General features: G+C 41.0%; 1 protein-coding gene across 7 annotated transcripts in view; it reads left to right on the top strand.

The window, feature by feature from the left end:
* Positions 1 to 2460: 2460 nt before the first annotated feature.
* Positions 2461 to 13692, top strand: part of meis2a (Meis homeobox 2a) — a 59954-nt gene continuing 48722 nt past the window's right edge. For 2 of the 7 annotated variants that reach the window (XM_016564711.1, XM_016564710.1), the window contains exons 1-7: positions 2463 to 3182; positions 3500 to 3720; positions 4217 to 4358; positions 4673 to 4723; positions 5161 to 5211; positions 5713 to 5862; positions 12117 to 12231. In XM_016564711.1, coding sequence (XP_016420197.1) covers positions 3171 to 3182; positions 3500 to 3720; positions 4217 to 4358; positions 4673 to 4723; positions 5161 to 5211; positions 5713 to 5862; positions 12117 to 12231 — 742 coding nt within the window. In that variant the 5' untranslated portion in view covers positions 2463 to 3170. The other 5 variants (XR_001641045.1, XM_016564708.1, XM_016564714.1 and 2 more) reach the window with 4 other exon arrangements.

Raw genomic sequence — 13692 nt, 5'->3', positions numbered from 1 at the left:
GGAGCACACAAACACACACACACACACACACACACACACACACACTCACACTCACACACACTCACACTCACACACACACACACACAGAGCCTCTCACAGTGCAGTGAGAATAATGCCACTGAAGGAAAATACGCCTTTCACACACAAGAATTTACAGTTACTCACGAAACTTCTACAAACATTGGAGTTGCACAGCTTTGCTTCAGGGACTAGAATGACATGTTCCCTGAGGTCAGAGAGAGTTTAAATAGAGCTAAAGCAGCAAACGGAGAAATGATTATCCTAACATAAATACTCACTAAAGAACAAGAGCTCCACACCTATCAGAACTTAAATGATGGAACATTTTAAAATAGAGATGATTAATCTAGAAATCATAACTTTTTTTTTTTAAATGAAATTATGAAATGTTTCTAGTTGAGCAAATATAGGAGCGAACAGCTCAAGCGTGTTTTTCGTTGATTCTCTCGCTGTGGCGACCTGTTGTTCTGTAGAAATCTGTTTATAGCTCGGCTATAAAACAATAATTACAATTTTAGAACAAAACCATTAGAATTAAATAGGATCAAATAGTTTAACATTTACAATGTCATAAAGCTTTAAATAATTCAGATTTAGATAAACGTTTTTGTTGCTAGGATAAAAACCGTTTACATAAAGTTAGGCTATTTCACAAAACTAGAAATAGACACGCCTCTGACTGATGGTTTACATTTCGATTATATTTTATGTTTATTTTATATTATGTTTTTCATTTAAAAAATTGGTTGATTTTAAATGTGTGAGAGGTTATGTTAAAAGTGTTCGCGTTGAAACGGATTGTCAGCCGCAGCTGGACAGACATCGAGAGCTTTAACCCGAAAATGAGCTCAATCTGACACCAGCAGAGGACATTATACCGTCTCTTAATGCCGTCTCTGCCGCGGACCCCGTTCACATTATTTTATATTATGTTTTTCATTTAAAAAATTGGTTGATTTTAAATGTGTGAGAGGTTATGTTAAAAGTGTTCGCGTTGAAACGGATTGTCAGCCGCAGCTGGACAGACATCGAGAGCTTTAACCCGAAAATGAGCTCAATCTGACACCAGCAGAGGACATTATACCGTCTCTTAATGCCGTCTCTGCCGCGGCCCCCGTTCACAACTGATTTGAGCTTTTTTTTTTTTTTTTAAGTATCTACACACGGGTTTATTCACTCGGTAGGTTCTTTTTTAAAACTGAATATTTTATTTCATGCATATATTGATAAAGACGAAGCGGGTATGGTGTTTTAAACATTTTTGAAACCGAAAGCGTGTTTTTCTATGTCAGTAAAGTTTGTTTTCAGTGAGACTATATGAGCCGTCGTGTCGGAAAGCTGCAGTTTTAATATAGTAAACCCGCTGTGATTATACCAGTACTTTTCAACAAACGGAAAAGTAAAGCAATGCGCATCACTGGCTGCTTTAATGCGTCACAAAATATTTTTAATCAACCGAAAACGTGAACTAACAGAGCATTTCTCAAAAGCTATTGATTTATTGTATGACTTTATAGATGTGTTTCAGTAGATTTTTACGCATTGTTCATATAGTTATAGTCAAATGTTTTTCTGTGGTGGTGTAGCTCGGCTCTATTAGGATGCGATGGACTTACCGCGTCTCTATAGAGAAGCTCCTCATCTTCTTCCTCGCGATGAAGCAGTGGTCAGACAGCGCGCGCTCTGTGTCCACTGCAGTCCTTCACTTCTGCTCTCTGTCATAAACAGAGCGGTTGTTGCATTTATGAAATCCGTGTTAATTGCTTGCTTCATTAGAACTCGGCTCGTGCGTCTGCGGAGCACTTTATTGAGCTTGTTTGTTGAGATCCCGCACGAGTTCGGCTCCACTTCCCCGTGCATGGTTAATTTCGACAACAAAACAAGTCAGGGCGCTCTAAATGCAGACATTTCTGTAGAAAGCGATCGATAGGATGAATGTGCCGCGATGCAGGCTATATGATCATTGATGAGGAGTAGTATTTTAAGGGTCTGTTTGTGGTATTAGGGGCCATCTGTAGCACAATCAATATCATTGCTCCTCCTCTGAAACTTCAGGCCTTCCTAATGATTGATGATCTCGGGGCTCTTTGATAATTGAGCGGCGCGATGCACAGCTCACATTTCAGTCTTCAAATGCTATTGGACTAGAGACAGTTTCCAAACATAAACCTCGCTTTTTTCTTCTCGCGTGTGGAAAAGTTCACTTTATTTTAAAAGGGGCCCGTCTTTTTTCAACCTCCGCACAAGAGAGAAAGGGGGATGTGACTCTCGATATCGGTTGTATCGCATCGCTCAGTTATGCATTAAGCAAAGTCGGGCTGAAATGACTTTCCTCTGTCCAATAACGATACTAATATAGCGCTATTTTAACGTTTGGACGCGTGCCCAACGCGCCGCGACGCCTCTTAGTTCTCAGCGCATGTGAGTGGGATCTGCGGAGGCTCCCCCCTCGCGCACTGGACGCTCGCCTCTCGCGCAGGCTTTGGCGTGGAGCTCGTGCAGGACTGGCTGCGCTCAGCGCCACTTCCGGCTTCCGTCATTTCATTCTCCCGCCGATGCGCGCGGCTCAACTCTCTGCGTTCTATAAGCGAGCGAGCGGCCGACCTGCCAGCACTCACTGACACTCACTCATCTCAGCCCGCGCCAGAGACCGCCGCGCTTTCCACAAACTCTCCTCTTTTCCGTTTTTACTGTAGTAATAAAACAAGAAAGCGGACCGGAGGCATAAAGGAGACAGGGACTTGTGGGATGAAAACGGGGCTAAAAAGATTCATCCTCTCTTGAACATCATCTCCAGCCATCATTCATTCATTACCTTGACAGCCTCTGGCTTTGATTGACAGCTGGAGTGGCAAAAAGCCATGAGACGCGACAGTTTAGTTACACGCGGGTTGTTGATGGGCCGGCTGTAACCTTCAGTTTGGTACTCGACTTTTTTTTTTTTTCTTTTCTGGGGGGCAAAAAGGAAAAGAAGAATAATTGCAAAACTCTTCCTGATGCCTGCGCTCGTTCTCAGCCGTAGTACTGGAGAATAGGAGAATTCGGCAAGTTGCTTGAAAAAGGGGATCTTTCGCAGCGCATGAGTTTGTGAGCGGACTGGGAAATTCAATCTACGACACAGATCCAGAGGTTTATTGGAGCGCAGGCTGATGGCGCAAAGGGTAGGTTTAAAATCTCCAGCACTCACCTTCACTATACACTATCTATCACAGGCCTCTCCTTCAGTCTGACGCACTTGGCTGGGAATACTCGCCGTGTCTGAGCGCCTGAGCTCCGCCGACGGTCTCCTGCTGCCGCTTTTACAGACACGCTTCGGGAAGCACAACTTTACCATGTTTTTGGTAATTACGCGCAAATATCCCAGCAAACTTTAGTTCCGCGCGAGACTATTTTCACTTCTTTTTCCCCCTCACTAGCCGTCTTTCTCTGCAGCCTTGTCTCTTTTTGTGCTCTTCCTGACTCTCTGCTTCTCTTGCAGTACGATGAGTTGGCTCATTACGGCGGCATGGACGCGGTCGGTATGTACGGGGATCCTCACGCGCCTCGGCCGCTGCCGCAGGTCCATCATCTGAACCACGGACCGCCGCTCCACGCCAGCCAGCACTACGGCACACATGCCCCCCATCCCAATGTCATGCCCACCGGCATGGGCTCAGCTGTCAACGACGTGTTAAAGAGGGATAAAGATCAAATTTACGGGTGAGTTTCATATTAATATCGGATCCGTGAACTCCTTTAGTCGGGCTTCTCTTTCCCGTAATAGTTTTTTCCCACCACAGCTTTCTGGAACTTTCAGTATTTAGTATTAGTGTTTTTGTGCGGCGCTTTGAAAGCATTACTAAAGTAGACTTCACTTTATTCACAAATTTTTTTTTTTTAAACTTGTTTTTACTTACTTGACTAAGAAGCTTGCAAACTTCAACCTTATGTTCACAGGCTACCTAAAAATAATTTCATGATGAGCGGTAGTTCAAAATCACTGCAGCTCAAAACAAAGTTACAAAACCCGATTCTGGTCGAGTGTAAAATGTATTTGATTTATAAATCTTCTCCGAACTGTGGTATCTGGATATTTGGGATATTGTCTGCTTTGTTCCGGGACGCAGGGTTATTTCCCGCCGTGCTCGAACTATTACACACTCGTGCTCATTTGATTCTTCAGTCGATCTGAACTGAGTCGCTGTTGTCTCTGCAGTCATCCTCTGTTTCCTCTGCTGGCTCTGGTCTTCGAGAAGTGTGAGCTGGCCACATGCACTCCCCGAGAGCCCGGGGTTGCTGGAGGAGACGTGTGCTCCTCAGACTCCTTCAACGAGGACATCGCTGTCTTCGCCAAACAGGTCACTCACGACCCGCGCATCTCACACCTCGAGCCTTTCATACGCGTTTAAAGCATTAAAACAAACAAAGACAAAACATAATCGATTGCTTAAAAGCGTCCTTTTCATTTAAGACCGCTAATTATATTTCTACAAATGCACTTGGATGTTGTAAGTAGCTACATTAAACGACTTTTTTTTCTACTTTAACCAGATTAGTGATGATTGCAATTTTAATGCTTTTTTATTGTATTTTTTTTATGATGTCATTAGCGACTGAATTGCTGCACATATTTTCATCAAATGCTGTTAACCCTCATTCTGGTGTGTTTTAGGTCCGCGCAGAAAAACCTTTATTTTCTTCGAATCCAGAATTGGATAATTTGGTAAGATAACGCTTCAGCACTGATTGTCTTCGGAATAGCCGTGCACTCGAGTTCTCTAAAAATATTTCTAGACTTTTTGTTTTGTTTTGTTTTTTTGCATTGGATCTGGAGATAGTGAAAGTAAACAGGAGGGGATGTGATGTGTGACGGGGCTGTTTGAAGCGAGCAGGGGTATAGTGTGAAATAAGTCACTCATTATCGGGCTGATATCACCATCAACCCCTTAAACACTTAACACAGGCCAATCATTCCACCTGCAATTTTTAAATATAAAAAATAATTGCTTTTTATTTCTCTAGAATTATCTACTATTATTTAATTAATTTTTTTTCTGTTGGAATGGGAGGAAATGTGTGTTCTGAAAATGTTATGCAACGAATATTAAAATTAAATTGCAAAGAGGGGATACAGCTAACGACGTCCGTTTGTCTTTACAGATGATACAAGCCATACAAGTATTACGGTTTCATCTTTTGGAGTTAGAAAAGGTAATCTTTCATTGATTTTTATTGGTTTAATTTTTAAAATAATTTGGATGGATTTACTTTTCTCATCACCAATTTGTGAAAAAAATTTGTTTTGGTTAATTTTTTTTTTTAAATTAATAATTCTGATTTTGTATGACTTGGTGTAATAAAAAGAAAAAATAAATATTATTTGACAAAGTTACCCGTAACATAATTTGACATTAAAACCATGTTATTTCCACGTTCCGTATCTATAGTGGTTTAAACGGAATGTGACATAGAAATATTCTTATTTATTACACATAAATAAATAATTTCACGGACAAGTTATAGTTTCTGCGAAACGATGATGTTCGTCTGTAGCGTTTATTTCTGTCGATTAACTTGTTGCATGTGTCTCTAGAGAATAATAAGCATTGCTACAATTTCTCTATTGTTTCCCTGCCTTTGCTCATAATGGCCTTTAACTGTGCTTCTTTCTGGAGCGGCTGGTGACAGAGCGTTTCTTTTCTCTGCTCAAAGGTGCACGAACTCTGCGACAATTTCTGCCATCGGTACATCAGCTGTTTGAAAGGGAAAATGCCCATAGATTTAGTGATTGATGACCGGGATGGCAACTCAAAATCAGACCACGAGGACGTCTCGGGATCTTCAACTAACTTAGCCGATCATGTAAGTAACAGCATGGTTTCATTGTTTCTGTCTGCGCTGGATATTGTATGTAGCCTACCGTAAAATAGTAACGTGGACGATCCAAATGGCTGATAATATTTAAGATATGATGTTCTTAAATGGACTCTTGGCTGAAAGTTTCAGGGGATTTTTTTTCTGAATTTGTGAGCAAAAAACGTTGTGTTTATGGAAATATCTCTTTTTTTGTTCATTTAGTGCTGGTAGATGTAGGCATTATTGATGTTTTATATTTTAGTATGTCTTTATCTTGGGCTGTTGAAATCGCATTGCACACGACTGCTTTAAAACAAATTAATATTTGAGACATGGATAGGCCTAAATGTGATGGCGTTAAAAGCTATTTTATATGCCTTGTGTTATGTGAGCATGCACACTATTTTGTTTAAAGTTTTGGAGAGTCAAGGTTATAATGTGCTTGCCTGTAGTTTGCCAGGATGATGATGATGTTGTCGTTAATGTGTTTAATTGACTCTTATTGATTTCTGCTGTGGTTTGAGTCCGGTTTACAGGCCCGACGCTCCATTATAGTGAATTAAGCGACGACTCAGAAGCTTTATATTTCAGTGACAGCGGCTGTGTTTAAACGTGTTGGTTTCGGTGTTGTAAATGAAATGTTGGGGGAAAGAAAGTTTTCCGCGTCGTGTAGTTCATATCGAGCGTCATGTGTGAGGAGCGTTATATCTGGAGCTCACAGCAGCAGATCAAGCCTGAGTTACAGCAGATTTCAGGCTTCTGAGAAATCAAACAAATCAAACTATAGGCTCCAGTGAATCAACTGGATCGATTAAAAACCGGGAAAACAATCAGTTACATTACCATATGCTTAACAACTCACTCGTAGTGTAAAACATGTGTTTGTTAATGCAGAAATAAGACACGCCGTTTCTCTGCTGATTGTTGTTGGCTTAATTAATGACAAAACGAGAGATGTCAGTTCAGTTCAGAACGACAGGACATTTGAACTCAAATCGCGTTCAGAATTCTGTGGATTCAGATTCCCTTCACGTCTTTTTTCCGAGCGGTTTGTAGCCAAAGATTTCTATCGGCGTATCATTTAAAACATGGTGATATCTTGTGCATGTTACATTGTTACATGCTACAGATGTTTGTCTGATGAGCTGAGTGGACTCTGTGAGCTTGGATAGCTAGTGAAGGAAATTAATATTTGTATTTTTCTGTTTGCTGCTTTTGTAAATATGTAGCCTAAGTATGTGTGTGCATTAGTTCGTATGTGCGGAAGAGTGCTTTGTGTGTGTGTGTGTGTGTGTTTTGAGGTCCAAACGTCACATTTGCATAGTGTGCATGTGCGGCTGTGTTTGTTAATGAGAATAAATGATCGCAGGGCGGTTGCTGCTCCACATACTGAGAAGCGCACAACTTCATAAGCGCCACACTGGCCTGATGTTCAGCTCAGCACAAAACACAAAGCAGACGACTGCTCCGATTAAACGACAGATTTGTTCATTTCATTTGGATCTTGCAATTTATTATATGGTGTTTCTACCTTTTTTTTGTATGTTTGAAGACAGCAGTTTGATAGTTGAATATGCAGATTTATTTAGGTTGTACCTATCTCATCCATTTTTTCTGCTTTGATATGCATTTTTAATATATTTTGCCTGGGGCTACATCATTTGGTGAAAGTTGCTTTGCTGGGGATGAAGGACATGCCTTGTGCTCTCTCTCTCTCTCTCTCTACCTGCTGTAGGCTGTGAATATAGGCACTTTTATTTACTATTGAATGCTACGTTGTCTTTGAGTGTGGTTTATAGTGCTGTCAGAGTATACAAGGCCCTTGTCAGGATGCCATTATATTTTTGATTTGCCTCCTGTTACTGTCCAGCCCCCTAAAAACATTCATCCTGCTGTTATTCAGAAATAAGATTAGAAATTAAATCAAAGTATGCACATTATTCAACACAGATTGGCACAATTTGTATAGTGTTGTTTTTAAATAATAGAAATTACATCTGCCTTCCCTGTTCACGTTGTCTAGTTAATAATCTGTTAATAACCAGTTAATGATATAGATACTAATTTAAATTTCATATGAATTAAAAAAAAATTCTCTCATAGTTGCACATGTTAAAAAAAGCAGCTGGTAATATCTTAATGGCGTTTTTGCCTCGGTGTCATCACTTTGATTTGACTGTGAGGTTATGAAATATTGTCTTTGGCACCCACATTTGTCCTAATTGTTTGTGTCTGTCACTAGTTTTTATGTTGACGATAAATAAGAAATCTAAGTCACATATAGAAATACATAAAACACTAGTGTCATTTTTTTAAACAGAAAAATCTTCTGTGAGTGTGCTGTAGTGATCTCTCTCTAATAGATTGTGGCCAGTCGCATGCAATAAGCTTAGAGGCCAGTTTTAGTTTTTTGTCAATATTGTTTTTGTTTTGGTGATTTGTCATGATAAACTGTTTACATGACTATAGCTTACAGGTCATCTAGTCAGCGCGCATATAGATCGTAATGAAGCAGCACGTGTTGAGATGCAGCAGTGATCTGGTGTGTGTGATCTGGGTGTGACTGCTCTCGTCTGGACACACACTCACTTGTTGCTGTGCTTCCAGTGCTGCGGGCTTCTGCTTAGTGCTTCAGAATGATTTGGATTGGTTTTCCAGTTTAATAAATTCATGGATTTCAGAACAGGAACTTGTTGATAGGCAGAAAGCATAAATTGGTAACCTGCAACTGCTAACTATTTCAGCCCGTAAAAATGTGTTTTGCTGGTGTAAATTAATCTATGTAGTTGGATTTGGAGATGTTAAATAATATTATAATTTTTTTCAGCATGTTTCATATGTTTTCAAGTGAGGTGTGTTTTTGCCTTTCTGTGTCAAACAGAAGAGCATTAAAAATATTCAGTCACATCTCTTAAAATCCTCGGCTGTCAATTACGTACTCGAGCTCAGCGAAGGCTCCTTTCTCATTCTTGTCAGATAATTGGCAGTTTCGCTTTGAATAGTCATTTTGAGATGCTTCAGACCATCCCTTTAACATGTTTTCAGAGCGCTTGTGTAATTACATGTTAAATGCAACAGAGCTGTGTGTGGATCTGACGCGCAGGAGGCACGGAGAAAGGTCAGGGGCTGAAGATGCGCTCGCTTGTGTTTCGCATGGGTCATTTTTACGTGTTCGCAGCCGTTCCCGATCCGACGTACATTTTTCTGTAAGTGGGTGGTATCTAGTGACGACTGTGAATGAAAGTTGAGCGAGCTCTCTGACGGACAGGCCAGGTGCGGGTCCTTCCAGCCATTGTCTCCAGCTTTTATATTAATTACATCTTGCATTATCAGCGTTGAGTCCGTGACCCTGTGCGCCCGGTGAAAGGCGGCCCCCGGAGACACGGCGACCCTCTATCTTATTCTGTATCTGCTCTATTGTGCCGGGGCTGTGTTTGCGGCCTGGTAACGGCGCTCTTTAACACAATTAGAGCAGAGCACGCAGTGGCTGCGTTTGACTCCTAATTATCCGCAGCGATGGGGAATAGTCACATGCTCGCTGCTTTCTTTCCTGGGTGGGGTGGAGGCTCTCTCAGCCGTTTGGGTCACACGATGTCTCTCACTCGCTTTCTTTACAGCTTGTTTGAACTTTAATGGACTCTTGGGAGTCCTGACAACTGTTTTGTTGTGATGTGAGGCCTGAGAGAGAGAGAGGGGCGGCTGCATTATTCATAAGTGGGGAAAGGGCTGTTGCTTTTTTGCTGCCGAGTGGCGTGAGGAAACTGGATATCAGCTGCAGAACTCTGGGAAGCTCGCAGGGAAACATGTAGCCGTCAGCACTTACGGTTCGCGGGTGAAGATCGAAGGCCGTGTTCGAGTGGAACTACAGGGAGCACGTGGTGTTTGTAGGCAGTGGGCGTCTCGGCTACAGGAAACAGAACTCGGAATAAGCCGTGCTCATACATTCTCAGTGTATGAAGCTTCAGCTGAACTGCATTACACAGGCGGCTGTTTTTCACTCCACTCCTCTCTAAAGACGTGCTGTAAATGTTCAGACAGAGCCAACGTCATTTTCGCTGCGGCCGTACGAAACAATTACATGAACAACAGCTGATATTCATCTCAGATGAACACTGCAGCTACAGTGTTATGGCTGAATCCACACGCAGTTTGGGAAATAATATTGAAAATGGCATAAATCACACTCTCCGTGATCTTTTGGAATAAAATAGTTTGATGTAATATGAAAACATACTGCAGATTTTTCTGATGAATCCCAGCAGCTCAAGCCCTGATCATCTGAGTCTAATCTGAACAGTTTGAGCAGCACATTTCAGCACAGATTGATGCTACTTCACACCAAGAACTATAACTATTACGATAATTATATTAATGTCCACACTAATGAAGCATATCTTTCTGTTTATTATAAGTGGCACTGCAGTTTTGCCGCTTTAAATGCTCAGTCTTTTTAATTTCAAATGGTTTCTGATTGGCTGTTAGTGTTTTTATTGTGCATCAGCTGGTAAAAAAAAGATTTCATTGATAATCATTATCGTTATAGTCGTGGTGTGGACTTTCTTGTTCTCAATTAAAACTTTATAGACTTTATAAACTTAAACTTTATTGATGGATAGTGTAGATAGAACTAGATTGAGAGTAAGAATAGTCACTTATTTCATATGCAAAGACTGGATTAGCATAATAATAGGCCTATATCATTTATAATGATAAAATGTTTAATTATAGTTTATATTAAATAAAATAACAATGATATGTCCGTGGTAGAGCTCTGTGAGGGTGATTGTGTGAACTAACAGCAATTACAGCAGACATACACCACTGAGACTCGTAAGAACCCTTTGTCTCTGGTGTGTGTGATTTTTATTGCGTTTGTTTGTTCGGGACTCTGTTGAATCAGACGCACACTTCACACTCGTGACAGACAACCTGCATTTGTTACCTTAAGGAGATATTTCCACCAGATTTAACCTGTACAAATTATCTTTGCTGGTATAAAGTCATTTAGGTTGATTTGGTGATGTTAAATAATATTTTTGACTTCAATAAAACTAGCTAATTTCATTGTTGCCATTTTTAGGTTACAGTTTTTCACAGTGTACATGCAGATGACTCACTGAGTGTGTGTGTGTGTGTGTGTGTGTGTTTCTTGCTGGAGTGGCAAAGGAAATTCCTCCTCTTGCTCGTCTATGTGTAACACAGATAAAGCTCTTCCCGTACAGTACAAATCCTGTTTCCCCCGCGGCCCGATCGGACCCTGAGAAACCTCAGGAAGGGTGAGGAGGAGATGCCCTCTTACACATGAAAACGGCCCTCACGGACCGGCCCACCGCTGTCTGTGTGTGTCAGATTAGATACTGTTTGTTGTTTGTGACAGTGGAAATTATGAATTGCTGCTCAAAACACAGATGTTTAGGTTGAGTTTTAGAATTCAGCCAAGTTTGTGTCATTCCAAAATTGTGTGCCTTTGTTTTTTCTGAGGAACACTAAAAAACATGTTTTGCAGAATGTCCAAGTTGTTCTTTTCCATATAATGAAAGTCATTGAGGGAGGATGCTGTTGAGCTCTAAAAATTACAAAAGTATCATAACAGTCATCTATATGACTTATGAACTGTATTTAAAATCTTCTAAATCATGTTCTGCTTTGTATGAGGAGCAGACAAACACCATTCCCTGACAACCTTTCTTGACGGCTTTTCATTGAGGCATTCTGCTAAACACCTGCTTGTGTTTTAGAGAAGAAAGTTATGGCAATTTAAAACAACACGAAGGTGAATACATGATAGAAAGTGTTAAAGTCAATGTTTTTGTTGAATTAAAAATGCTGAGACGGCTTGTGTTGTGTTGGTTATATCATTGCAAAATTTACACTATATTATCACACAGCTCTATACATAAGTACGTTCAGTTTGATCTGCATACATACAGTATGCTCACATAAAGCAATATATACTGTATAACAACAAATCTCAAAAGCATGATTGTTTATATTGTTGCAAAATCTAACTGTATTGTCTTCTAAATGTGACAATAAGGCATAAAGATATTAAGACATTATAAACTGATGTTCTTTGAAATAACGAGTATCATGAAATGCGCTTTACAAATAGCATTTACTTGGTGTTTAGATGTGCATCTGAATGGTGAAGGGTTTGTCGGTCTGTGTACTGCACATTCTGCTCATTCATGAGTCCTCTCTTTCTCTTTGTGCTGTGGATGGGGAATGTGGACGGATGGATCCGCTCTGGCCATCTCCAGAACCCAGCGTCCTGGAGAGATCACGATGATGCCACGTCCACACACTCGGCCGGCACGCCGGGACCCTCCAGCGGAGGACATGCATCACAGAGCGGAGACAACAGCAGCGAACAAGGTGAGTCCTGTGATGTACCTGTGATCTCATCATGTTACTGAACCATATCAGACATGACATAAAGCACATGCAGTCCTGACAGTGTGAACATGCATGTGTGTGTGTGACCTCCATTAGGATAGTAAATACCATCCAACAGTCCATGAGGAAAACAGATTAATTAAGTTTTATTTAAAATGTACAACTGCAAAATATTTTCTGTGAGGGGCAGAGTTGAGGCCCGTTCATGCCAAGATCAATTACTATAATGATAACTTTATTTGCATCCACACCAGCGTACAATACCGTTCTGTTTATTCTATGCTTTCTGCAGCTTTTAATCCTGTCAATGTTTTTATCATTCATTAACTGAAAAAAAAAAAACTGTTTTAAAAGTCATTCCAATGACATCATTATCGTTATAGTCGTGGTGTGGACTCACTATTCTCTTTGAGTTAGAGTGATTATTAAAACTTCATAGTTATCATTGTAGCTATCATTCTTGGTCTGAACAGGCCCTTTAGGGTTAGGGGATAAAAATATAATTAGCTCAGTATAACAATTGTTTAGTCTACTAATGATAATATATAATAGAAATATAATATAGTGTATGATCCATTGTGCATCTGTGTGTGATGAAGCAGAGGAGAGTGTTATTGATCAAGCTGAAGTCATAAGTACCAGTGACCTGTTCTCCTCGCTGCAGTTATCGACTCTCTCACACTGGATCCAGTAACGGCTGGTCGATATGGGCTAACACACTTACGGTACGGCACGCAGAACTGCCTCGAAGTGATCCGGTCAAGCCCCGGCCCAAACTAAGACAAACAGAGAGTGAGACCGGATACAGAGAGAGAGACGAGAGACAGAGACAGAGAGAGAACGGACACAGAGAGAGACATGACAAACAGAGAGACAGAGAGAAAGACTTGACAGAGAGAGAGACAAAACAGAGACAAGGACAGAGAGTGAGACAGGACACACAAAGTGGACATAGAGAGACATGACAGAATGAGAGAGAGGACAGATGGAAACAAGGAGAGTGAGACAGGACACACAAAGTGGACAGAGAGAGACATGACAGAATGAGAGAGAGGACAGACGGAAACAAGGACAGAGAGTGAGACAGGACACACAAAGTAAACAGAGAGAGACATGACAGAATGAGAGAGAGGACAGACAGAGACAAGGACAGAGAGTGAGACAGGACACACAAAGTGGACAGAGAGAGACATGACAGAATGAGAGAGAGGACAGACAGAGACAAGGACAGAGAGTGAGACAGGACACACAAAGTGGACAGAGAGATACATTACAGAATGAGAGAGAGGACAGACAGAATCAAGGACAGAGAGTGAGACAGGACACACAAAGTGGACCGAGAGAGACGTGACAGAATGAGAGAGAGGACAGACAGAGACAGGACAGAGAGTGAGACAGGACACACAAAGTGGACAGAGAGAGACATGACAGAATGAGAGA

The sequence above is a fragment of the Sinocyclocheilus rhinocerous genome, unplaced genomic scaffold, assembly GCF_001515625.1.
Source record: "Sinocyclocheilus rhinocerous isolate Xijiao unplaced genomic scaffold, SAMN03320098_v1.1 scaffold1071, whole genome shotgun sequence".
In the NCBI taxonomy this organism is placed as follows: Eukaryota; Metazoa; Chordata; class Actinopteri; order Cypriniformes; family Cyprinidae; genus Sinocyclocheilus; species Sinocyclocheilus rhinocerous.
Note: the sequence above shows the minus strand (reverse complement) of the source record. Positions and strands in the feature narration are given on the sequence as shown.